Source organism: Amphiura filiformis, chromosome 13 (assembly GCF_039555335.1).
Source record: "Amphiura filiformis chromosome 13, Afil_fr2py, whole genome shotgun sequence".
In the NCBI taxonomy this organism is placed as follows: domain Eukaryota; kingdom Metazoa; phylum Echinodermata; class Ophiuroidea; order Amphilepidida; family Amphiuridae; genus Amphiura; species Amphiura filiformis.
In genome coordinates, this window is record NC_092640.1 from 53,504,472 (window position 1) to 53,532,125 (window position 27,654).

Here is a 27,654-nt window from a genome sequence, read left to right on the forward strand (position 1 = left end):
TTGATTTACAAAATATTATAATTTTCAAGTTTCAAATGTGTCTGATACAAAAAGCTTAGTAAATAAACATACAAATGACATAAAAATATTAAAAGCATGTAATAAAAGTGAACAGATTTACAAGCAGGCTTATAAGTTAACTTAGTTTCTTTTAGTGTATGAGATGGTTGGGGTTGGACATGACATTGGTCTGCAGCCCCTAAAATGGCATACAATAAGTTAATATTTATTAAATGAGACCTAGCTGTGTCTCTATCACCTCATTTAACTATTCTGTGGTGCCTCAACCTCCCTCGGACATTGGAGTGAAAGATAACTGTTGTGGTGAATGGAAAAGTTAACAGAATTTGAAACAGCAGCCTCATATATCATCTTTCATTTAGAATATTGTCCAGTTTGATATTCTCTCAATTTCTGCTCAAGAAAATGTAAATCGATTATCTCAAACTGAAAAGAATGAAAAAAAAACATGCAATTTCCCTATAAACTCCAATGCAAAGCCCCTTGCTGTAAACCAAACGAGTAGTACGCTGTGGATTGGGCCAAAGAAAAAAAAAAGATGGTCCTTAAAAGGTTTTTTTCTTCTCCAAATGTGACCAGCATGTCAACATTCATGCAATCTTGATTTCTCATTTGGATCTACAACTTGCAAAGGACCGGAGGCACGATCCGACACTTCAATTCTTGTCAACAACAGTTTTTGTACGAACTTCTTTCTCAAATACACAGGTCAGATTTTAAGAAACAGAAAATAACTTTTTTTTTTGAGGATCTTCATGTTGGACAATTTTTTGCGATGGACTATAATACGCTTACGGGACCTTTGGACGCCCAACCGATCGATTTGAACGCACCATTGGCCTGGAGAGGAGGCATCTCTGTAGATGATAAATCAATATGACCTTCATCAAGTGAGGATCAGCCAAGCATGAAAAGTTTCTTGTTTAGCGTAACTAGCATATTATCTTATAAGTATTTTTATTGTATTTCTATAATCATAATACAAGCCTGCCTCAAGTGTAATGAGGTAGAGGATGATTTCTTTGATATTCTTCTTGATTTGATTAATATTATACCTATTTTTTTCTTTCAATACCTTTACATCATATGCCTTAAGGCCTAGTATAACTTGTATTAGTGAAAATATAGTCTAAAACAAAATGAGATTTCCCTCCACCTTTTCTTTTTCAAAGATAGTTTTCAAGCTGGAAATAATGTCACAGATATTTTTGTTGCCATGTTTAAAGATAAGAAATACTTGTGTGATGGTTGGTGAAGGCTCTGATATCAACTATTATGGCATGGGAAATATATCAATTGTGTGAAGAATACTTTGTGTGAACAAGTTAAATTTAATATAAGCCTACTATATGATTCTGATTTGTAATGCTTGTTGGGGAGTAAACAAAATATTCTGTTGGCGTGGCCTGAACTTAAGGTCTGTAGTGCAACTCTGTCTATTTATCCAGCGTTTAGAGAATGTGTACTCAACCGTTGCTGTCAAAAGACCTTTGATTCTGAATACTTGTCTGAGTGTGTAATGACATTGTACCATATATGCCTTCTGCGGATGCGATGGCATAGCATAATTCTCCACTGACGCATACAGAACATCATTAACAAACTTTAGTACTTCTCGGACCTAAAGATTATAAGAGATTATACACTTGGATGATGTTGTATTCATACTTGCATCTACCAGCATCTACTGCGACGTCGCCCGAAGCTAGCCTTTCGAATATGCCTCTCGTGTGGCGTGTGTAAATAAACAAATTAGTATGAAGCATGCACACAAGGTTAACATCGTCACACGTCTGCGCATGTTCGTAGGTGCTAGGCCAAGTATAAACTTTCATTTAACATTCTAACCAAGCACATGCACCTCAAGTCTAACCTTCTACCTCTCTTCCGGCAAACATAGTCCAAGGGTCCCTTAAACGTACTATAATTCAAGATTTTTGATGAAAATAGTGAAATAATTTCCTGGAAAAAATGTTTTTGGGTTGGTCGATCGGTCAAGGACAAGCAAACAATCATTCTTTTTTTGGCCTTATGGGATATCAGTGGTCAGTGCAGTAATTATGTGCTGGGAGGTAGAATCTGGGGAGGCAGTTTTTCCATGAGTAATTTGGCACTATTCAAAAAGTGTCTGGCTTAGAAAAATGGTTTGAACATGTGGTACCGGTACATAATGCACCAACTTGTTTTTCATATGTGACACAATCTGCTCCATGGGGGCCAAAGGAGGCATTTTTGAAAATTGAGTTACTATAATTATTACCTTTATAATACAAACATTAGGCTATCATACTGAAAACACCCAAGGTCCGTATGCACAAAACAAGTTGGACCAGGTCTAACTTTAGACCTGGTCAAACTTTAGAGATTAGTTCTGTGGAGAAGGAACTTTTTTGTATTTACATAATCTTATTCTAGATCCTGTTAAGGGCAAATATAGCTGCAGTTAAATTTTTGGACTTTACTCTTATGAAGGAGGAAAAGAAAAGATTAAAGGGATCCCTCCCTATGTCTAACCTCCATAGCCACACCAGGTCTAAAGTTAGGCCTGGTCTAACTTGTTTTGTGCATATGGGCCCAAAGGTCTAGCATACAATTTGGTTCTTGGTTTTGTGATTTTTATTTCCTTATGTATTTTATGATTTTTTTACTTCATATTTTTGCCTTTATCTCAATTTTAAATTTGCCACCTTTGGCTCCCATGGACCAGATCGTGTCACATACACCATTGACAAATTTTACCGTCCCTAAGGGCACATAATTATTGTACAGGTCCTTAAAATATACAAGTAATCAAAATATTCGATTCATTCCTATAATACTTCATTTACCAAATTGACTATCCATGTGACTAAAATGGAAGACCTGGTCCTTCTTTTAATTCTTTGGTGATGACACATCATTTTGCAAATTGATTCTTGATATTACTTGGTGCACAGACTCTCTACTACTGCATTAGGCCCCGGTGCTTAATCTCGCCGATTACCTCTGCGTTGTCTCGGAGCATTTCGACGGCTCTCCTGCGGCTTGCAGTTTCAAGCCGCAGCACGCCGATGAATTAATATAGTGTGGCCATATCCCTGGTTGTGAATTCGCGAGCCGTTATGGACATCGAGTTCGCAACATCTTGCCATCTTCTTGCTCTGCGGTTTGCCATTCATTACTCAAAACCTTTATATTAATGTTTATTGTAGTACTTACTTGAGTTTACTCACCGTGAGCAATTTGCGGATCAGTTGATATAATCCGGCAAAGAATCAACACACTCAAGGACACTAGTTTGTAAGGGTATTGTTGTCAAGTGTTATAAGCCGGTTGCGAGAAATGAAGGAGTTGGGCCGATCAAGCCGATGAACGGGTGACTGAACATGGCTTTTCATCGGGCAGACACGCATTTTGTTAGTGCATATCACAACAGTATTTTATTTCTCAGCATAGGCGCATCGGCGTGGGTCTGCGGCTTGGGTTCCGGGCACGCCACAGAGTTAATCGGCGAGATTAAGCACTCAGGCCTTATGATCAGTTTGTTATAGGTGAGAATTATTTGGTGTTTGTTACAGCTTATTGAGTCCAGCCTATCACGAGCTGATCAAAGTATACTGTCCTTAACTTCAAGCTCCAAGTTCAAAGATCATTTTGCAAATTGATTCTTGATATACTGCCCCACCTGATGCATAGACTCTCTACTACTACCATCCAACCAACTCATCTCTACTACAACTTTCTCATCAACAATTTTCACAAACAAAGTGCATTTGAATAATGGTTCTGAACCATCTTTAGATTCAATGGACTTCTTTTGCAAGCCTTCACCTGACTCTTGGTTGTCCGTAGCAGCTGCAGGCATATCCTTTGGATATTGTTCTGATTGGTTTTCCTCACAAGAGGTATCACCTTTGGCTTCAACTGAAGTACTTGGTAAGCAGCTGCCTATTTCAGGGTGTTCTTTGGTAGCGGAAGATAAAGGAAAATCATTTTGATTTTGTTCCAATCTGTTTATTCCAGAATTATCATCACTTTTAGTTTCAAATGGTGTAGTTTGTAAGTCTTCTCCAGTCATATGGTGGTCTTTGGTAATGGAAGATGAAGAAATGTCTTTTGGAGTTTGTTCTGATTTGATAAGCACTTCGGAATCACCAGGTTTAGATTGAGGCAAGTCTTTCACATCTTGTCCTGGTCTCATTTCTTGTGACATACTTTGCACTTTTGAAACACCATCCAAAACTGCTCTCTCTGACACAGCAGAAGTTGGTTCACTTCTGACATTCAAGTCAACCTCGCCTTCTGACATAGTAGATGATGTGGTGACCTGGCCCTTCAGTTGCGAGGTACTTTGTGCTGGGGAACCACTATCAGAAACTGCTCCTGCGGGCACAGCAGAACTTGGTGCATTTCTCACATTTGATTTGACCTTCCCTTCTGCCATAGTGGATGTTGTTGCTGTAGCTACCTGTTCCTTGTGCCGCTGCCTCCTCTTTCGTCTCTGATTGGCCCAAGTGTTTGTAACGGCTGTACACTCCAGCTTTATTGATTTCCTGGAGCTTGGCTGAACTGCAAATGATATCTGTGGAAATAAATGTAAAATGCAGATGACTAGTATCAATGACAGATATAAAATAGAATTGAAGAAAAAGACTTATTCGCCAGCGAAGTGTTACGTGTAATCCAATTATTTATCACCATGTCAACTAGATCACGCTTTTGAGTTCTACAGCACAATCGAAATGATCGCAACACAATGTCTATGCCCGGGAGTCTATGGCATGTACTATCAATTCCAACAAGAATTTGTCTTTAAAAAAGACAAGTTCACGGATCAGGTGTATAGTACATGTACTTTGAGCTACTTTGGTCTAACATATAATATTCATATCTAACCTACTCTGCACTTATTCGACAATAAATACCCGGTAAGTGATATGAGGCTTAATAATGATACCTGCGTCTTGACTCTGGAAAACGATATTTTTTAAAAACCTCATTTTGCATTTAGTTTTTTAAGCCCCCTCGGGAGCCACCTACAGGATCTCATTTTGCATTCAAGTTTTTATTGTGTTGCAAAGTAGCAAAACTTTCTTTATATGGCGCAATTTGTGCCTAAAAAAGGCTATCCCCTCTTACAACCTATCGACAGGTCTGATTTCTATAATGAGGTGTCACCGGGTTTGCAAGAGATAATAATACCAAATCTAAACACCATGAAATTCACCACATCACGACTAAGCTCACATTGGGCGCCCCATTCCTTTTTAAAGGAATTTTGATTAAGCTACCTATACAGGAAACAAATTTGGCTATATAAGTATACAAAGAAAATTGCAAGATGCCTTCATCACTAAAGTAAACACTGATTACACAGCCATTTGATCTTGCTAGCTTTTGTCACTGTCATTGTCCTGTTTTTATGAACTGAACACCAATATTATACAGGTTTATACACATGGGTTATCAGAGTCAATAAACATTCAATTAACTATAGATAATGGACTTAGTTTTGTGCAATGTAGTAATTTTCTGAAGTAAATCGCCTACTGCATAGTTTTCTATACAGATGATGTTTATTTTGTGATCAGGCCTGGCCATCACATGGTAACCAATCAGTTATGTGTATTGTCACCACGTGATGGCTATAAGCCAATTACAAACATGTTTATAAAAAAGGCTAAAAAATTCCTACATTTAACAGACTCTTCCTCGCCAAGGGCTAAATAGTAAGTTGTTAGTGGGGCAAGATTAGATAAAGGCATACAAATTTAGGTATGAGATATTAGGAATTATTTCCTAGTCTCTTTAACTACAAGGTTGGTGGGCTATATAGCTATTCAAGACACGGGGTATGTAAGGGATAAACTGTGCATATGAGATGTGGGTGCAAGTGGCATCATTTCACTGCCGTGAAAAAAGTGTGTGATCCAGTTACCAGGGAGTTACGTAACCACTTCGCTGACGAATTGTCTACATGTAGTTTGTCCTTGGTAAACAAAAAATGAATGGCCGGGTTAACAATAGATGGGTCAGAATTGGGGAATAATCAACAACTAACGGTACAGTTGATGCATCCATAGTGAAAAGATATTCAATAACTTGTTATAGAGGGCAGTGCGAATAAGATTCCCAGTTCGGTTATCATGCCATAAACATTTCATACCCTATAACTATTTCCCTGTAAATTATGTAACAACACTTTTTTTATATCATTAATGGCAAAGAAGAGAATGTCCCATGAGAACTACCTGCCGATTTGCCAAAAAGAAGTTTTCATTATCAATTGGACCAATCGGCAACATTATTAGAATAATTTCACCATGCAAAAAAATTGGGGTGAATTATTTGCAAAGCTCCATTCTGATTGGTGATTAACAGTGTTGGAATTAGTATGTATCGCATCGCATTTTGCGACTCATTTCTGTAGTATTGCTATTCAATTTGTATACTGTATCGCTAAAAATGCTACACAAAAATCGGCATGTCATGATGTAATTTTCTAGGTTCAAATTGCATGATAATGCACATCATTTTCGAAGCAACTGAACCCCTAAAATGCCGAATTATGGCCTAATTTACTTCAATATTTAATATAATGCACAGTAATACTGCTTTGTGAAGTGAAATTTTAACAAGAAACAAGGCCGTGAGATCGGGAAATCCCGGCGGTGGCCATGTTTATTTTGCCTGACAATAGAGGGCAGTATGTTATTATCATTGGCCAGCGGGGGCAGGCGGAAAATACCAGGCAATTTGATTGAAAAAATTGTTAAAAATTAAAAAAAAAAAAAAACAAAAACAAAAAAGAAAACAAACAAAGATTAGAAAGAGAAAAGAAAAGAAAAGAAAAAGAAAAAAAAGAAAAAAAAGAAAGAAAAAGAAAAAGAAAAAAGGAAAAGAAAAGAAAAAAAAAAGAAGAGAAGAGAAGAGAAAAGAAAAAGAAAAAAAAAAAGAAAAAGGAAGGGAAGGGAAGGGAAGAGAAGAGAAGAAGGAAAATATTGAATTTGCTTGACAATTATGAATAGTTGGGATCCACAAGAATTCTTTAGGACCCCCCCATTTTTGCATTTTTTACCTAGCGGTAACCCCTGATTTTGCTTTCTAAAAATGCTACACAAAATTGTGGAAATGCTACACAAAAAAATTTTGCATAGCATTTTTTGCTACACAAAAAATTTACACTAATTCCAACACTGGTGATTAAAGTGAAGATATCATGCAATTGAGCAATCAGAGGCAATGTTAGATCGGCAGGTAGTGCGCAGGGGGTTAAAATGGCCTCCAATTGGCAAAAATTTGATTTTACAGTTTGCTCATATCCGACCTGTTTTCACCGTTTTTATTTAAGCAGATATGTAGCACTTTATAGCCACCCCTGCCATTTCATTTCAACCCATCTTACCTGAAGGTCCTTCATCATCTGCTTGACAGCACCTGCCACTGCCTGTACTTTCTCTGTGTGACCTCTAGTGGTGTTAGATGAGGTGCTGCCTGATGTCGCTGCTTTCTCTACAAAGCAATCTGGTACAGGGATGACCAGTGGAGGGCGCTGTTTGAATTTTCTTCTCTTACTCGGAGGCTGTAATGTTAAATTAAAATAGTTGGTTTTACTATGGCATACAATGTCAAACATATTGTTATTATTTCTGCAGACAAATGAATCCACATTCCTCTTTTGGTTAATTCATGTTTAATTGTTACGCACAGATTATTTTTGAATTGGCAAACAAGGGGTCAAGGCTTAAGTTATAGTGGACAGCATATCAATTTTTTAATGGTGATCATCGTCTGTCAACCATACTGCGCTGCACCATTAGCTAACCCTATATGCCACCCTCTTTTGCATACTTACCACACTGGTCACCATTAAAAAAATTTATGTGCTGCCCTCTATTATTGAAAATGTTGTTGTTCGTTAATTCAAAGATAATTCATACATGTACATAACATGAATTTATCAAAGAAAATACGGATTCGGACATATGCCAAATTCATAACGATATGTGAACTCAACAAAATGAAAATATTCTATGGTCAAATGTGCTGTAAAATAACTTTGGAAAAGTTATTTTAGAGACAAATCAGGATCCTTTTAGGATTTTGATGTAAGGAGAGGAGGCACCAATCCGCAAGAGAAATTGATGGTGATGAGGGGGTATTTCAACTTGGGCACTTTTATGACCAGCCTCTAGAGGACAGCCAAATCATCTGATGACCAAACATACTAAGTGTCACCACTGAAGATGGAAGGCAGCAAAAAAGATTGACAAACTTGTCTAGACAAAACAGCGTGGTCAGTTTTTTAATATTTCTAAGAAAATCGTTAAAAAGCTAATCACTGGAATTAGTTTAATAATTTTGTAACTGTCACAAGAAAGTGGTTCATTTTGCCACTGGGTGTTTTTTTGTTAAAATGTAAAGTCTAATTCATAATGGTTATTGAAACTTCATCAATTGAGGGTGTAAAAGTCAAATTTGCGAAGTCAACTAAAATTTTCTACTTTTCTAATTTTCTATTTTCTAATTGGAGGTCGCAATGGGCTATTCAAGTTGAAATCATCACCCCCCCCCCTCCCGGAAAATATGACCATATATCACAAGGGTGTAGATTTCAAATGAAGCCACCCATTCTGGTAACCCCATTTGAAATCTACACTCCCTGTGTGAAATATTTAAGATTTTCTCTTAGTAAATGGGGTCTTTTTTAGTCTACAACTTACAGGCACTGTGATATCATCATGAAATGTCCAAGCAATTCCCCAGCGCATTGTTCTTCCTTGACAAAATTCTGTTGTTGTGAAGTTCCTGATCTGAAAACAAAAAGAGCATTACATAAACTAGACTTTAGAACAGCAAATTTTTGTGAATTTGTTGTAAAGTTTCTAATCTAATCACAAGTTTGAGGTTTTTTTTACATAGACCTATTGTGTGTAAGAAAACATTTTTTTGCAAATTTTTATGTAAAAGAATTTCAAAAACGAATGTCACAAACATACCTACACTTGCTATCAGGAAGTGCTGGCACTTGCTGACATGTGTGCCACTGTTTATTGTGTAAAATATATGTATGGGGCCAGGTCAGGATCACACTATTTGTATTTCTGAGGGCCTTTGACATAGCAATTGATTACATGAGGTATAGGTAACTGATCCTTGGACCCATCATCTCCAAATAAGGTCATACTTACAAAGTGTGTGTCGTGTGCAAACCTTTTATATGCATTATATTTCCAACTTGTTCAGTTTGTACAAGCATTCTGGTGTTAGCATGGCAAACCTAGTTTTGGTAGCAAGAGCAAAGGGCAGATTCACGTAAGTGAGCGTAAACTTACTTTGTGTGTCCTTAGTTCCTCTTTGAGTGGTCCTAGGCTTGATTTCTTGCCCAACATTGATGTGTACCACCTGTTGTAAAGATAAAAGAAGATGTACAATCAATAGTAAGACCAACTGATGCGGTACAATATTTCACAGCATTTCTTTAAGTAAGAGTGTAAAATTTCCTATAAAGTGATAGAAAAAACTCTGTTCTATCCCCCCCCCCCCCACACACACACATACCTTAATTCAAGTAAAGTCGACCAGTCAAGTGTTTTCAACTAATTTTATGCAAACCTCTGAAATTGCAATTTTTTTTTTTTTTGCTTCACTTGCAATTCTTTTCAGTCAAATCCACTTTTACAACTTTACTTTACACCCTGGATTTCTTGTAAGACCTGCAAAATCAGCCTATTTGAGAAACAATTCAGCCAATCAGACCCATGGGTTTGCTTATTTTTTAAATTGTTATTTATGTCAAACATAGCTAGGCATTAACAGTTGAAATCTGAGCTATAACAGTGACAAAACTTCGGGCCAGGCACAAGTGACCTGGTGAAGAGGGTTGCCGTAGATAGCTGGTTGGGGCATTTTTATAGGACAGACAAGTGTACACGTAGCTAACAATCGGGCTTATTACCCTGATTGGAACCGACTATAACAAGATTGAACAGATTCATCGGATCAGTAGAGTTAACTCAGCAGATAAGGTTCTTAGTATCTGATCCAGAATGTTCCCTTACTTGTGTACTTTTCAACAACACATGTTGTCTTTATCAACTTTCTTGATCCCTGAGTCAGGAACTCAAATCCTTTGAAGGAAAACAGACTAGCAACTCCAAGATCAATGCTGGAACTAATTCTAGCGTTGGTTGCCATTATAGCAGTCACTACCCATCAAGTGTTGATAAAGACAACAGGGGTTGTTGAAACGTACACAAGTGAACATTCTGGATTAGATACTAAGAACCTTATCTATTGGGGACTGTAAGGTCTTTTATCATGGGTCATCTGCCCCACCTTTTCAAGATGAGCCACAAGGAGAGCAGATTTTTAATTTTTTTGTTGGTCCTGTGCAGATTTGAACCCGGTACATCTCGCACCAAAGCCAAAGATCTTAACCAGTGTGTCACGCTGCTCCTGTTGATCTCAATGCCCCTGAAACATCACATAATGAAGTCCAGACACACACCTGTAAGTGAAAATTCATGTTAAATACACCTTGTATCATGAATCACACTTACACAACTTGTTCCCTGAGTTGACGACTTTCAGCGATCATCCTCTTGACAAAATCCACCTCGCCTCCTTCTTCGTAAATCATCTCAACCTCGCTGGCGGTGCTGACTGACTTTGGTTCCGGCCGACTCATAGAGCGCGATGACATGATCCCCTGCGCTTCCAGCATGTTGCCAAAGAATGGCGGGTTGCACATGGTAAAGTGGTACAAAGATTGTGGCACAGCTTTGAAAATCCCTTGTATGAGAGTGTCTTTGGGAGGTGCAAGAACTGAAAAAAAAAAAATGAAAATTATCATGAAACTTGTTAATGTCCTCTCATATCGAAACCTTTGGTGAACTAAGATTTTCCGAGCTTTTCACGCATGAACCTACTGTGGGAAACCCTGCCAAAAATCGGGTACTTTTTTACATCTCTTGCCACCATTATTTAATTGGATGAGATATAACTTGGATCCTTCATATAAATATAATAAATACTGAGGTAATTCGATTTTTTTTAAAATAAAAATCCTCTGAACTTGTTTACCATCGCGTGGGATGGGTTAAACTCTGTATTTTTGGTCAAAAATCGCCTTGATTTCTGCGTAAAATGCGATTTTTGCTGCAAACGAGCTGAAAACTGCGCTATTCTTTTCATTAACAGCGCCATCTGCAAAATCTGACGTCTTGTATCTCCTGTAGGGAATTCCCAGATAATATTAGAAATCTAGTGATGTAAAATTCATTCTGATTGGATAATATTTCGAGTCGCGTACGTGTAGCCAATGTAAAATGGTGAATCTCAAAATCCAATGAAATCTAGCGTTAGTTGGAAGACCAAAGAATTCACCCACAGCCACATCCGGGTATGTCTGTGCTAGTTGTTAACAAAGTCTGAAGATCTCGTCGCACTGTGTGTACAAAGTCAATACTGGCTACTTGTAAACAATGAGCGCTACGGAAGAGGCTATTGTACAAGTAGCGTGGGCAAGCTGTCTTGAAAACCTGTTGGCGTAAGCGTAAATTCTCTCAGTATTTGTGGCCAGATTGTAAGTAAGTTTTTAATATTTTCTATATTTTTTATTTATAATATTGTTAAACAACCTCTATAGAATAAAACTGTGTATTTATTTTTCAGTGAAACCCAATATAAAGTGCTTAAAATAACGGTAAATGTAATGCATGTGAAAATAATGAAATGGCAAAAACCACACGATACAGCTGGTTGCACTGCATCTTATCACTGGTTCATTCTAAATAGAAATCGGGGGTGAAGACTCTCACTCATGCACTCAGTCATGTCAGTTCTGTGATTATGATATACGTTTAGTCTGTACTTTAAGCTTAACCATTTAAACATGGTGTTTATATCATGTTTATACCAGTTGCGCCTTGCTTTGTTTAGATATTCATCATCATCACTCATATGTCATTCACCATGTTCACTGATGAAATTGTACATGAATGAAAATGTAGTAGTTCCAGCTCGACTCATCACAAATTTGTCAGTCTGAAATCATCAAAATTTAATAATGGACACTGTGTTTCAAAAAAGCTAAATAATGAAATTTGTACGCTTTAAATTTTGTCTGGGCTGCAAGCAACAACGTTGAGTATAATTACCGTATTTTACAAATGTTTTCAATTTTTACTTGTTTTTACAGAGATGAAGTTAAGACACAAGGAAACCGTAAACTATCGTCAGCTTAACAGTGGGCCGAAGTTACAAGTTTCGGGTCGCAAAGCAGGGTCAGAACGCTGGCCATCATCCAAATTATGGCGGTGTCACATTGTCGATGAAAGAGAAGATGAGGTCAAAGTAACTTGGGAGGGATGGCCAACATCATATGATCAGTGGATTCCTAAAGTAGACGCTGTTGATGTCTCCGATGCCACAGAGTCAACTGATGCATATGGGCATCTTAAATATCAAATCTATGTTCAGGTGAGTGAGAACATTATCTTGTAGGCCTAATTAAATTTGAAATTTTGTTTACTACTTTTGAAAAAAAAGAAAACTTGTTTAATACTGTACTGTTGTTGATAGGTACTGGTTGTGCTCTCTGGCCCTTACTCCAATTTAAATGTAAAATTCAGAAAGTGGTTCAATCAACTTTCCAATGGGAATAAATTCTTGCTCAATGTTCACTTTAGATAAAATGGTATACGGTATTGTACAAGTTAAACCCGATTAGAAAAGCATGCCAATTTTAAACAAATTGAATTGGCTTTCATTATTTTTATTTTAAATTCCAAGTTCTATTTTAAATTAAACAGTTATATTGCAGGCAATTGTTCTTCAAATTGGCACCATTTTCATTCAATATTTGAAATGATAAATCACATGTAGGCCTAAATTGATATTCATTTATGTTTTCAATTATTTTATTTTACAGATTCAAGAACATTTGAATATAGCTCGTTTCAGTGATTCTGAAGTGACGATAAGAATCCCCGTCCAAAAGGAAACCTACGAACGATTCATAAATGATTGTGGACTGAAGGAGAATACTGGAATTTGCAGGGTTGATGAAAGTGATCGCTTTGAACAAGTGCTGGGGAGAAATGGTGGCGGAGAATCTCAAATGAGGCAGGAGACTATGCTGAGGTCAATTTTGGGACTTTGACATTTTCTTTACAAGAACGTCGCCCTTTGGGAACATACAGAGTGGTAAACAACAAGTTGGAGAAGACTCTCATTCATCGCGGATATAACTTTGTGATAAAATTTGTAAAAGACTATGGTAACAGGTGTGATCTTGGTTTAATTTTGTAATGATTCAGTCAAGGACTCTACTTTCATTCACAATGGCAAGTATATCATCATATTTATTTGTGATTTTATCACTTTTTCTTGCCCTTTCCTTACTATTCTCAACTGTATTCAGTAAACCTACTACTACCGATGAGTGGCTGTTACCCTTAAATAAATATATGCTGCACCAGCTTGTCACTTCATCATGTCCCAATGAAAACATCAAGTTACTTGACAAATCTGTTAGTGATAGTGTCATCACAAAGATTCTTTCAGACAATCATATTTTAGAGAGTGATGTGAATGTTGACTCATTGTCAGCACAGGTTCTTAAATGTGTCCGAACCATGTTAGGTAAATTGAAGACAGCCACTAAACGCGGAGGCTATTATTCTAACAAAATGATCAACAGTTGGAAAGATTCAATATGTAACTTGAAATTAGGTGGTGGTAAGCGTAAACTTGAGGAAGAATTGAGTAGGGAAAAAAAGAGACGTAAAATATGTGAAGAAGAGATTACTGAACAGAAAAAAAAGATCAAAACTATTGAAAAGGAAAGAAGTCAAATGGTCAAAAAGCTTGTAAAAAAGACTAAGAAATCATCTCGAAAACAAGGATCAAAAGAAAATTTCTCCAAACGGTACATGAAGAAAATGAAAAAACACTTACTTGAGACCGCTACTGCAACTGTTGAATTACTTCGATCTCTTGGTATGAAAGTCACTACCTTAAGTGTATGTGACAAGTTTGGAAATACTGTTGACTTGAAATATGGAACTGAAATTAGGAAAGAATCTCGCAAACTTCCTGTGGATAAAGCCCTTTATCTTAAAGATACATTATGTATATCTGACCGTAATTACAGACGTCTTGCCAAAAACCTCAAACAGTTGCCAAGCTTAAAGAAACTAAAACTGCGTGCCAAAGAAATTGATGCCATGTTCCCTGTTCATGAATACACAGATATGATTGGAGCTTGGGAACCGCTGAATAAAAAAATTAGTTATGTCGTCAAACAGATGGCCAAAAAATATGCTGATGAGCCACTTCCAAACCAAATTGGCATCAAAATTAGTGGTGACGGAACACGCATTGGGAAGCGAATCCATTGTGTAAACATTACTTTTCGTGTCATATACGGTAAACACCTCGGTGATGAACATATTCTGGCCATGGTTAGAAAACCTGAAAAATACAAATTCCTTGAGCAAATTTTCAAACCCATTGTGAAAGATTTACCTGATTTTGTTTCTGTAGGTAATAAATCTGTTCAATTAGCATTTTATCTAGGTGCAGATATGAAATTTCTCAATGAAATGACAGGAATTGAAAGTGCGTGCAGCAGCAAGTATAGCTGTGTATGGTGCAAGTGTCCAAGCAATGAAAGGTATATTCATACCCGCAAGTGGTCTATGATCGATCCAAACTTTGGTGCTCGCAGTGTGGAGGAAATTTGCAAATTCTGTAAGCTACCAAAAGCCCGAAATATGAGCTGTGTTGCACCACCAATTCTTGGTTTCATTCCCGTTCATTGTATCATTCCGGACCCATTACATCTTTTTTTGAGGATATCTGATCAGTTAGTGTTACAATTAATTCAAATTTTAAGACACAAAGATAATATTGGAAAGATTTCAAAAACTGTGGACATTTCCAAATGTCAAAATATCGCTGCATTTGAGGAATTTGTACGGGATTTATCTATACCATGGTCATTTTATACATCGAAAGAGTCGGGTCAAATCCAGTTCCGTGATTTCACTGGACCAGAACACATCAAAGTTCAAAAATACATAAAACTAGATGATTTGATACCATGGCATCTAAAGCAAGAAGGCATCAAATGGCTTTGGGCAGAGTTCGGCAAAATAATGACCTTGATTAAAACAGAGGATGTGAATGCAAAGGAAATAGAGAGTCGTGCTCGTGAATGGGTTTCGAAGTATGCTCAGACCTTTCATGCCAAAGATGTGACACCGTATATGCACGTTTTTATGAATCATGTCAGTGAAGCTGTAGAACTTCATGGTCCTATTAATAACTTCAGTCAACAAGCAATGGAAAAATTAAATGACACAATAACTTCGCTCTTTTTCCGTTCTTCAAATCACAAAAATACAGAAGCTTTTGTGCAAGTTATGCAAAAGCAAAATAGAATTTCGTATCTGCATGAAACTTGTAAGGACGATTTGGCATACCAAGTACATTGTAAGAGATGTGGGCAGTTAGGTCATAACAGACGCACATGCCATTTGAAGTATTATCCGCTTAATCAAGTTGTCCACGAAGATAGTGAAGAAGTTAATTGAAATCGCTTGTTGGCTGAAGTTAAGTTTACAGATACATTTATTTTCATTTCACTGTTAGAACATGTATTTAAAGTTTGGAATGCAATTGCTAAAAGTTATTGCGTCACAAATTAATATTTTGTAAATTTTGATACGGTACATGCCAGTTGGTGCCACAAAGTTCAAGATTAATTTCTTGTTCCATTGAAACTGTTTTAAAAAGTGTTTACCACTGTGTACTACAGTATTCTGTATTCCGTCTCAAGTTGCAAAAAATTATTGTATCACAAATTGCTATTTTGTAAATTTTTATACGGTGCATGCCAGTTGGTGCCACAATGTTAAAGATTGATCTTGTTTCAATCAAACTGTTTACCACTATGTACATGTGTGTAATGTATTCTACCTCAAGTTTGGCAGCACATGATGTAACTTGAACTTAAGCTTACGTAGCTAATGTGAAGGCCTAAAAGTTGCACGCTGCTTTCAGTGTTACAGAATTATATGCCATAGATGTGAAAAGGGTTGCAAAACCTAAATGCTGCCTCATTTGAAAAGATGTTTTCTGATGTCACTACGTAAATCGAGGTGGGATATTGCAATCTGAGGTGCTCTTGGACTTTCTTAATGTGCAACTGGTTCACAAAACAATGTGTAACCTACTTTTTAGTTCAAGTGTGTGTAGTAAGTAACAAAGTATAGTTTTATAGTTAGAATTTTTTGTCAAGTGTTTTATTTTGCTAACATAATTTGTGTGCTATATTTTGTGTATTTATCAGGGAATGGTATTGATAACAATAAAAAGAAAACGGCAGAACAATTAACATATCTGTCAAATACTGGTACTTTAAATGTACAACTAAAATAGGTGTGCTTCTAATGCTCAATGTAATAATTGAAAAACAACATTGTGATGTTGGGCATTTTTAACACTTGATGTGCAACTTTAACTTATTCATATCCCCATCTGGTTAAAGTCAAGTGTGTGTGTTAATAATAATTGATATTGATAATCAATATATTGTTGATAAGTGTTTATTTTTGCCAATATAATTTGTGCTAACTCTTGTGTATTTATTTTATCACATGAATGATGCGATAGTATTTTACAATGAAAGACAGAAATGATGTCTGTCTGCAATAATTATTATTGTTCCTACCATTCACAGTTTGAAATATACATCTTTGTGATATGGACAGTCTTGAAACTTCACTTGCAACTGATTCACATAAACATTGCCAAAGTACAATTTGTAACTAAAGTGTTTTATATTAAAGCCATTTTAATTATATAGTTTTAAAATAAAACACTTGATTATAACTTTAAAACTCAAGTGTGTGTGTCATAATAATTGATACTTCAGAAATCAATATATTATTGACAAGTGTTTATTTTTGCCAATATAATATGTGCTAACTTTGTATTTATTTTATCACATGAATGATGTGATATGATATGATATGATATGATTTTATTAACCTGCACAACATCGCGGCCAAACGGCCGAATTGCATTATACAAGAGACAATAAACAAATATTATGAAAGAAATCAAATACACATAATTATAAAGCAAAAAAAAAAAAAACAACTTGGCATGGAAAAACAGCAGAGAGATGCAAAAGGGCACAATGGGAAGCCACCAGCACACAAGCTACTACTGCTTATTCAACAGATTAATGTAGTAGGGAATGGGGCTTTCAGCAAATCTGCTTGTGCGTGCACGCAATTTGGAGATATGGGTTGCATTTCTCAGCTGTCTTCCATGGACTTCACTTCTACTAGGAGGGAGCAACATGTTGGTACGCTCTGATTTAGCAAGCGATTGCACAAGCTGAAGCGAGTGTTGTTCCTTCCTGGCAGAGAGAGAGTCTAGCTTACATACACTAACTGCATTATCATACGAAATATAATTGACACCCAAAATGATTCTACACGCCCTTTTTTGGACTCGCTCAAGTGTATTTGATTGTTTCACAGTGAGCGATGAATGCCAAATGGCATCAGAGTATTCCAACAGGGGACGTATGTAACCAACGTAAACTGTGGACAGCTCCGAAACGTTGAAACCAAAACGTTTCAGAGAACGGAGCATGAAGAGGCGTTTGTTAGCACACTTGCACATGTGATCCACCTGGGCATCCCATTTAAGATCTTGCTGTATGAAGATGCCCAGGACTTTGGCAGATGAAACAAAAGAAAGCAATGAATGGCCTATCTTCAGAATGGGATGAGAAGGTGGGTTTCTCATGAAACATATTTGAATGGCTTGACATTTGTCAGGGTTGAGTTTCAGGTGGTTACTTACAGACCAGTCCAGGAAGTCATCAAGATCAGACTGAAGGTTGCCTTTCTCACTACACGCACGGTTCTCAACGAATGTGAGATCGTCGACATATTTCCAGTAGTGAGAACTGCAACCTTCAGCAGCGTCGTTGATGACAGCCTGGAAAATGATGGGACCAAGTTTGGTACCCTGCGGGACACCAGCACACAAGGGGGCATACTCAGATAAGGTTTGGTTATATCTCACACACTGAGTGCGATTATTGAGGAAACTGCAAACCCAAGGAACGATAGCCCCCCGGACCCCCAAAGCAATCAACTTGTGATCAAATGTGATAGTACATGTATTTTACTGCAATAAATGAAAATTAAAAGACAGAAATGATGTCTGTCTGCAATAGTTCCTACCATTCACAATTTGAAATATACATCTTTGTGATATTGGACAGTCTTGAAACTTCACTTGCAACTGATTCACAAAACATTGCCAAAGTACAATTTGTAACTCAAGTGTTTTATATTAAAACCATTTCAATTCTATAGTTTTAAAATAAAACACTTGATTATAACTGTAAAACTCGTGTGTGTGTTGTAACATAATGATATTTTTAATATTTATATTTTAATATTGTAGTTTAGCAACAATGTTGTTGATAAGTGTTTTATTTTTTGCTAAGTTATGCATATTTTGTCATGTGATGGGTATTTTACTACAATAAATAACAAGTTAACTAAATTTATGAATGGCTAACCTTATTCTTTCTGTGTGTATATTTATATTCAAATTAAAATCCGAACCCTAATAGTAAAAATAACCACATTATAATGCAGTGAAAGAACTCATTAAAACCCCTGCATAGCCAGTGCACATACCCTATTAGCAATAATGGACTGGTCCATTAGTCACACACACATTCAGAGTCTTTGCACACACAACTTCGTTGACTTTGTTTGCTGTGTTCATTGCAGCGTGACTTGTGCATTCTAGGCTATTTCAATGGGGCCCTTTTCACCAAAAAGGTTTCCATATGGTAGACATAGTCGAGTGGGCACAGTGAAACAGATCATATTAAAGTTGTGGGTTGAACACCAGTGGTACCATCATATTACATACAAACTTTATTAGATACACCATGTATCCAACCTGATCAAAAGGGCACTTTGCATAGAAATAACCTTAAATATTGAAGCCATATTCAACAACTCCTCCTCTACCTTTGTACAGGAGCCAACCGTTGTTAATCTGTGATAAATCCACACTTTTACTGTAGCGTATATGTGAACGCGAGCGAGACTACGCGTTATGCGAGAGCGCGTAAAATTTGTCATGCCTGGAACCTTTGTGCTTATGCAAGCTTATAAATTGAATTCAGTATTTTCAGATAGCGGCTAAATTTTGCCGTTTTATTCTGTAGTTTTATTGATGATATTAACAGAGAAATCATCGAAGTTTTTGTAAGGCTTAGTGACAATGATTAACTGACATTTCCTCGTGAAATAATCGTGAATTATACGATCTTTAGCTTCTTTTCTTTAGCTTCTTCTTCTTAGCCCTTGCGAAGTAAACTACACTGACGACGCGGAAGCATCGTTGTTATTCGGTGATGAACAACGGTGAAACATGATTGAATCCCTAAATGTACAATCTAATATTTATGAAATTGGTTATTTTTTGTAACTTTTTTTTTTGCTCTATTTGTACCGTTTATACATATCCCAACTTACACCTGAATGGATTCAGCCAAATTTGTTGTGTTTGTAGGTCAAAAGAGCAATTTCCGAAATGTCATAATTCAGATATTAAGTTCCACATAGCAGTCCATGTTTGAATGGCCAAAATAGCCAGTGATGTTTTTTTTTTTTTTTCATTTCACCTCATTATTTCGGCTAAAATACCGGTATTCATTTATACAATTTGGTGGAAAGAAACAATGGAGGTACATACAACATCCTTAAAGCCAAAATGTATGATTTCCGTCAAATTTGAATTTTATTACTCTTTACCCAAAATGCTGATTTTGTACAGACCATTCACCAACAGATTAAGTCCAGCATCATCTGTTCATGGGGGTAAATCATTCCATGAAGCACACACAGACACAAAAATGTTACACACTAGTGTGGGGTGAAAAACGTTTTTTTTCTCGGATCGACTTGGAACTCTCAGAGAATTTTACTGGGGTACATACTACTATTATGCTGAAATATCAGTAAGATCGTAGCATGTTTTACCCAGGCAGTAGATTTTCACAAAATACCCACATTTTTGATATTTCTTACTGTATAACTCTATATAGAGAAATCAGTAGAAACAATCTGGGAAAAGTAGGCATTCAGATGCCATCCTAACCAATATTAAACACTTTGGGTAGTTAGTTTAGACCCTCTAGAACATCACCAAATAGCAAGCAGTCTCCAATTGGTTACCATTATTTTTGCTTAAGACACCTATGTAAGTTAAATATTAATGCTATTTGAGGTGTTATATTAAGGGGTAGGGGTAGCATTATGGAGCATTTCCCCAGTTCTACTCAGTCAAATTTCCCAAATGTGGTATTGTTGCATAGATATGAACTGCAGCATTGCCAAAAATAAATGCTATATGATTTTCAGCTATCCATGTCTGGTCAAAAGGTCACACAGCCTTGAAAATTACTACAAATCGGGTGTCACATGACCCTTTAACCCCTGGTCAAGTCAGAGTTGCTCTAAAATCATATAGTGTTATACAGTAAGAAATAACAAATAAGTAGGGATTTTGTGAAAATCTACTGCCTGGGCGAAACATGCTCCGATCTTACTGATATTTTAGCACAATAGTAGTATGTACTCTAGTAAAATTCTCCGAGAGTTCCAAGTCGATCCGAGGAAAAAAGTGTTTTTCGTCACACCCTATTACACACCCATTGTGCACCTGTTACCACATATTTTTTGAAAGCAGTCTTGACATAGTTTGTGCGTGTACTCTAGAGTACCAGTGCAGAACCAATCAAGTGTACTGTACGTATGCTTCCAATGTGTGTACTCTAGAGTGCCCACAGAGGTAAATGCTCTGGGCAGCATGCAGTGTACCTCTGGAAACAATGTACCACTGGAGGAATCTGGTAGTTGTACCTTTTATTGCTTAGTAATTTAGTACTCATACTTTTATAACCATTTTCCATTGATATCTAATAAATAGATGGAAAGTTTTATCTTCAATTTAGAAGAACAGTGTGATGTCCACCATTAATGTTTTTGGCAGTCCTCAGTTTCCTCACTGTCACATACAGACAACATGCAATGTACTAAGGGTTCCAGAATTTAAATATTCAAGTGTTTTGTACACAGAATATTCCTAAGGCTGTGGAAAAGTAACTGTTTGGTCCAAGTCTGAGCTACTGTCGATCAGGGAGCCCTAACCAAACAATTACGTTTTCCGCAGCCAATACTTTGACTATAGAATTATCCATCACACATTACCTTTGATGTGGTTTTCTAGGTTATTTTTCTTCACATTATCACATGCATACTGCAATGCCAAATCATCTATTTCACTAGCAGCAAACTGCCATCCATTCATCTGACAACCCAGGAGGGGATAGATGCATGATGCACCACAACCTGTATAAGATAAAATAACAAAATGTATCATTATCACATGCATACTGTAATGCCAAATCATCTATTTCACTAGCAGCAAACTGCCATCCATTCATCTGACATCCCAGGAGGGGATAGATGCATGATGCACCACAACCTGTATAAGATAAAATATTACAAATGTATCATTATTAAGTAAATCCAATTCCAGTTTGTTCGGCTTATATGTATAATAGGGAAAAATGAGACTCATAACATCAGTGTATTGACATAGAATGACATGCATGCAGTTGGGTGCAGCACTTATACTAGTTGCACGTTACATAATACATCACTGGCACACACTTATGTGAATTTACGCGAGCGTGAGTTGGGACTTTACTGACACACAAAGCGACAAAAACCAAATAATTTTCGCCTATACAGGGATGCTGGCATGCATGAATGCAGTAGCCCTTGCAGAGAGAATTTTTTAACCTGTGTTTTTATTTAACAGTCCTAGCACTCCGTGTCAAACTAGCTTAGTTCGTTTGGATTGCGATCCAAGACGACCACAATCGCAAGCGCTGAATCACGGGAGCGGTAAACGCTGCACGATACTGGCGTCGCATAGAATGGATGGATGGCCCCCAGCTATAGCCGCCAGCGAGGTGTAGGAATGTGGCTAGTCGGATTCATCTACATGTATAGTGCCTCCAATATATTGGTTAATTACATGATATAATAATCTGGATTACCAATCGAAATAGAGCTTTTAGATCTCTTACAGCCTGTTTCTACTGAGCAAACGGTTGCGGGTGAATGCGAGTGAATTCGGGGTGATGCGAGGGAATACGCGGTAACGGCCCCAGCAGAAACAGTACAGGTGAAGGTGAATGCGCGGTGATGCGAGTGAATGCACGGTGATGCGAGTGAATCCGTCAACCACCTTTTGAGGTAACAGCCCCAGCAGAAACAGTACAGGTGAAGGTGAATGCGCGGTGATGCGAGTGAATCCGTCAACCACCTTTTGAGGTGGTTAATAGCGGGGAATACAAGGTAACGTTTGCAGTGGAAACAGATCGGGTGACGATTTGCGAGTGATACCGGAAGTCTCATAAGCGAAAGGTCATACCAAATCGAACACTTCTTAGAGGCTGTTAGTTTGGCTGTTAGTACAGGCATGGCATGTTTCCCTTTTGACCAACCTACAGTGGGAATTTCAATTGAATGAACACAGCTACAAACAGCTGTATGCGATCTGACCGTGATCATATCTGTGCGTATTTCAAAATACAACACAATCGCATGACCTTGCAAAATACTGACCAATCACAAGCGAGTTGACAACATAGTCAGATTCACTTCCGCATCATGTACACGTGAGCGTTCATCACACAGTGTACGCAGACGATCGCCACGCTGTTGTGCAGCTGTGTTCATTCAATTGAAATTCCCACTGTAGACAAACTACCAGATAAACAAACCTACCTATATATCGATGCCACAGATATCTGCATTGTGGGCACTCTGTTGGAGTAGATCCTCAATCCAGTGAATATAATTGAGTCCCACTGTAGATAAACTAACAGATAAACAAACCTACCTATACCTATATCAATGCCACAGATATCTGCATTGTGGCCACTCTGTTGGAGTAGATCCTCAATCCAGTGAATATAATTGAGTCCAACCTAGATAAACAAACAAATACTCAAACCTACCTATATCGATGCCATATATATCTGCATCCTCAATCCAGTGAATATAATTGAGTCCAACCTAGATAAACAAACAAATAAACAAACCTACCTATATCGATGCCATAAATATCTGCATTGTGGCCACTCTGTTGGAGTAGATCCTCAATCCAGTGAATATAATTGAGTCTCAGCGGTATCGTAGGGATGAGTCTATCCAACGGTAGCTCTATACTCAGTCCAAAGTCTTCCTTTAGAAGTGTGCAGGTGAGTGCCCTATATCAAATCAAATCAAAATTAAAATCAAATCAGATTAGTAGATCAGGTGTTTAGATCAATTGATTTGAAGCAAAGCATGGTACTGATTTAGACCCAGTCCACACTAGTATATTTTCGTCATTGTGTCGTAATTACACGATTATGATAAATGAATGATCAGCACCTCATCATAATCGTGTCATAAAAAATTCTGGATATACACACGCCACAGCAATTACGAAGTCCATTGAGTAAATATAAATATGACGATGGACACAGGCAATATTAATCAGCAATTATGACATGATCATCCTACAAACCGGCCCAATGATGGAAATTTTCATCATTCGCAAATGATGACACAACATTGAGCTGACACATGGTACTAATTTTTAATACGATTATGACATGATCGTAATCGACGGACTCGTGTGGACCGGGTCTAAGCAAGAACAATATGAGGAGGACATCTAATTTGTTATAAAAATTTTTGATGGCTAGTTAGAGATGGCACCATAAACTACAGACTATCCACCAAGTGGCATCGTGCAGCATTATACAAATACAACATGTTTTGAGGGGAAGTAGCCAAAACTACTGGTCCAGAGGTGTTGGATGATTTGACTACTTCCCAACTGAACAGTTTTGAATACTTCCCTGAAATGGAACATGTTGTATTTGTTTTACTATACCTCATAAATATTTTCAATATCACGGTAAAAACGTAAACAGTCCAGGGGTAGCGCTTGGTTGCTTTTTGGGGTCCCGGACCCACCAAAATAGAGTTCGGACCCTGCAGACCCCCAGTTTTTCAATCTAGTGCTATTGCAGACATACTATTTATCATAGACATACCACCTAGACCTATGACTGCCCATCCCTTACCACAGCGGGAGGTGAAGCCCGTATCCAAGGTGATATTGACAGATTGACGGGGTTACTAGGCGCGGAGAAATATCACATACATTCTGACGCGCTCCTTTACGTGGTTCCCGCGCCGTTATCGCCCGCGTCAAATGCAACATGTTCCGTAGACGCGAACATATATGCTTGCTTGCGTCCGGGTATGCGTCCTTGTCAAAGTCGTTGCTAAGCAGTGTCGGCTTCACTACGCGAACCAAAGTCATTGGTCTAGGTACTTGTTTGTCTGGGCTATTTATGCTGCATTTGTGCAAGAGTTTAGCTTCAATGCTTCACAATATTTTTAGGTTCACCTGTCGACGTAGCAAAAACATTCCAGATGAGTGTGAAATAGTATAGTGTTGAAGTTAAACTCTTCAGTCAATTCCCAGCTTACCTCAATGATTCTGGGTCGTGGAAATCCAGTGAAGCATTGCCGGCAAGATTGATGCTCAGATGTCGGGCAAACTCAGGGTACTTCTCTGCTAGTTTGGTAAATTCTGGTTTGTTGTCTTTGTATCGATTCCTGGGATGCATAAACTGATTGAGAGCCATGGTCCAGCTACACGCCACGTCATCTGTCAATCAACACCTCTAAAACCAAACCACATTGGAGAAAAAAAGACATTAAAGAGGCGTTGTCCGATTTTTTATATTCTATTATCTATCTTACATTGAGGCCTACCATTTTGTATCGACTTGTTTAATAGTTTTGAGTCGCATAATGGGCCGAAGGACATCTGACTAAGGCTACTGACAATAGCCCCGATTATAGTCCAGTCATAGTGGGTTTTGACTCGCCACTAATTGCAACAGAATTTTTGTCACTGCTATGAATGTCAGAGATGTCCCCTGAACAGCATACAAAAAGTATACTAAAATATACTTGGTGGAAATGTAGTTTTTGGCGGAAAAGGTCATACAGGGTTAAATTTTAAAATTGCTCCAATCATTTTAAAAATTATACCAAATTATTCCTCTAGTCATAAGGATTCAGAAAAAATATAGTTTGCCGTTTCTGTGATGTACAGTTTTTGAGTTATAACCGAAAAGGTCAAAGTTCAAATGTCGGGTTCAACAGAGGTAAAAAAACTAAAAATTGTCTGATTTTAACCAAAATGGTCTCAAATTGTTCGACTTGCAAACATAATTCATTTAAAGAATATTTGCACTCTTTAGGTTGTTTAATTACATGCGTAACATCGAAAACTAGGTCGGTGTCAATAGAGTTCAATGGTCAATGACCTCTTTTACCCTGCTACCTTGGTAACGAAACATCCAAGATATGGCAAACTATTCTTATTTTGGAGTGTTTTTAAAGGATGAACACGTTGAGACCATTTTAAGGAGATCAGAGCATTTTTTCTAAGTTGACCCACGTGGAGCCCAAAATTTGACCTTTGACCTTTTTGCTTATAACTTGAGACTGGCATTACAGATATGACAAACTATAGGCCTACTTTTTTTGAATCCTTAAGACTAGAGGAATGCTTTGCAGATATGACAAACTATAGGCCTACTTTTTTTGAATCCTTAAGACTAGAGGAATGCTTTGATATAGTTTTTATAAAGATTAAAGCAATTTTGAAATTTGACCCCTGTATGACCTTTTCCCGCCAAAAACTACCTTTCCACCAAGTATATTTTAGTATATTTTTGGTATGATGGTCAGGGGACATCTCTAAAATGTATAAAAGTGGAAAAAAATTTGTTGCAATTAGTGGTGAGTAACACCACTAATTTGTTTTATAGATTGACTGGACTATTAGGCCGGTGACTGACCTCACTGTTAGACTACCTCCACGATTGGCCATAGATACACTGCGCTATATAATTCCGCACATATAAATCAGAATTATTGTCAGTTTTTGACTCAAGACGCAAGCTTCTTTCTCAAGACGCAAGCTAACGACTATCATATCTGTTCAAAATATATATTCAAGTGCAAGGAACCATATCTGGTTTCTTTTAGGCCAAGGAAAGTCAATTTTGAGTTTCCCGTCACCCGCCCTCACTTCATTTTCTGACCCTCACTTGAATTCATTATTGTGATTTTCCAAAAAATACCAATGAAAACTGGTTTACCGTAATTATGAATATCCCTTTATTTTCAAAATCAAAATCAAAACATACATTTTGCTGTCAACCTTGCAGACTCTTTGTAATATACTTTTGAATCTCATTTGGGCTAAACATCCATCTTCAACATGTTAGGATAGGATAGGATAGGATAGGATAGGAAGCTTTATTTCACCACGGAGGCCCAAATCAACAGAGTTGTTCTTCCTTGGGGCCGTGGACATAACACAACATACAAAATATATTAAACAAAGTACAAATAAATTATGATTAACATTGATCATAAACTTGATAGATTTACACAAAAGTTTTAAAAATATACACTTTTAGCATTATTTTTGAAAATATGCAAGATGCTAGATTTTTGAATAGTTTCATCTAAATTGTTCCAGATGATTGCACCTCTATATGTTAAACTACGCTTCTTATGTTCTTACGCTTCTTAATCTAATGTTCAAGTGAGTGAGCGGCAAATAACAACACATTTTAAATGCATGTTGGTCATATAATGAAAGGCAGACAAATAATGAATAATGAAAAAGTCACCTCACTTGTTTTCAGAAATTATGTGACGGAAACTCAAAATTGACTGTTAGGGGCCTTACAATGTATAATGAAATCATTTACGGAGATATTCATCATTTTCTATAACCGGTAGCAAAGTCAGATTTTCGTCTCATATCAAACTCGTGCATAGTACATTCACGTGAATCGATCCCGGGTATTGATTTTAGTATCTCTGCTGACAAAGTAATTATTAGCCAGGCGATGTCGGTGACTATAAATCAGTGGCACGAAAGTTCTGAATCGACAAACAAAAGTCAGTAGTCATGGACATGGTACTCAATGGTAGTATTAGTTGATCATGTTGACTATCCTGTACTTTTATTTTTTCTACGTAAAAATGTGTATTGTTTTGACTGACTAACAAATATGTTAACTAAGGTTTGTCTTTTATGTCTATTATTTATACATGGACTATAATGGTTTGTACAAATATCGGCTGCAATGGTGCCGAATTCTGCAGATTTTCGATGACATATCGTGAATTTTTGTTTCTTATTTCCTTCAAAATTTGTACATTTGATTGCAATCGAAAATGACACAAAGAAGTATATCGATCAGAACTATGGAATAACATAATAAAATCAACGTTAAATTTGATTAATACAAAATAGGAAAGACCTACACTTACCGCTAAAAACACATGTAATTCGCGATTTGTTGACGTTTTGATAATTTCCGGTGAACTGACTTCTGGGAAAATGTTATGCGCAAAGTTATTTTGC

General features: G+C 37.1%; 2 protein-coding genes across 2 annotated transcripts; one reads left to right on the forward strand and one right to left on the reverse strand.

Moving 5' to 3' along the window:
* LOC140168518 (RNA N(6)-adenosine-methyltransferase mettl16-like) lies at nucleotides 1-27,633 on the reverse strand. Its single transcript, XM_072191921.1, has 9 exons — nucleotides 27,561-27,633; nucleotides 24,684-24,880; nucleotides 23,241-23,404; nucleotides 21,330-21,470; nucleotides 10,563-10,827; nucleotides 9,336-9,405; nucleotides 8,724-8,813; nucleotides 7,406-7,582; nucleotides 1-4,582 (listed from the first exon to the last, which is right to left on the reverse strand). Exons 2-9 carry the CDS (start codon nucleotides 24,839-24,841, stop codon nucleotides 3,650-3,652), a joined length of 1,998 nt encoding a protein of 665 aa, XP_072048022.1. The 5' UTR covers nucleotides 24,842-24,880; nucleotides 27,561-27,633; the 3' UTR covers nucleotides 1-3,649.
* Nucleotides 11,433-13,165, forward strand: LOC140168738 (uncharacterized). Its single transcript, XM_072192148.1, has 3 exons — nucleotides 11,433-11,591; nucleotides 12,203-12,483; nucleotides 12,935-13,165. Exons 2-3 carry the CDS (start codon nucleotides 12,205-12,207, stop codon nucleotides 13,163-13,165), a joined length of 510 nt encoding a protein of 169 aa, XP_072048249.1. The 5' UTR covers nucleotides 11,433-11,591; nucleotides 12,203-12,204.
* Nucleotides 27,634-27,654: the final 21 nt, after the last annotated feature.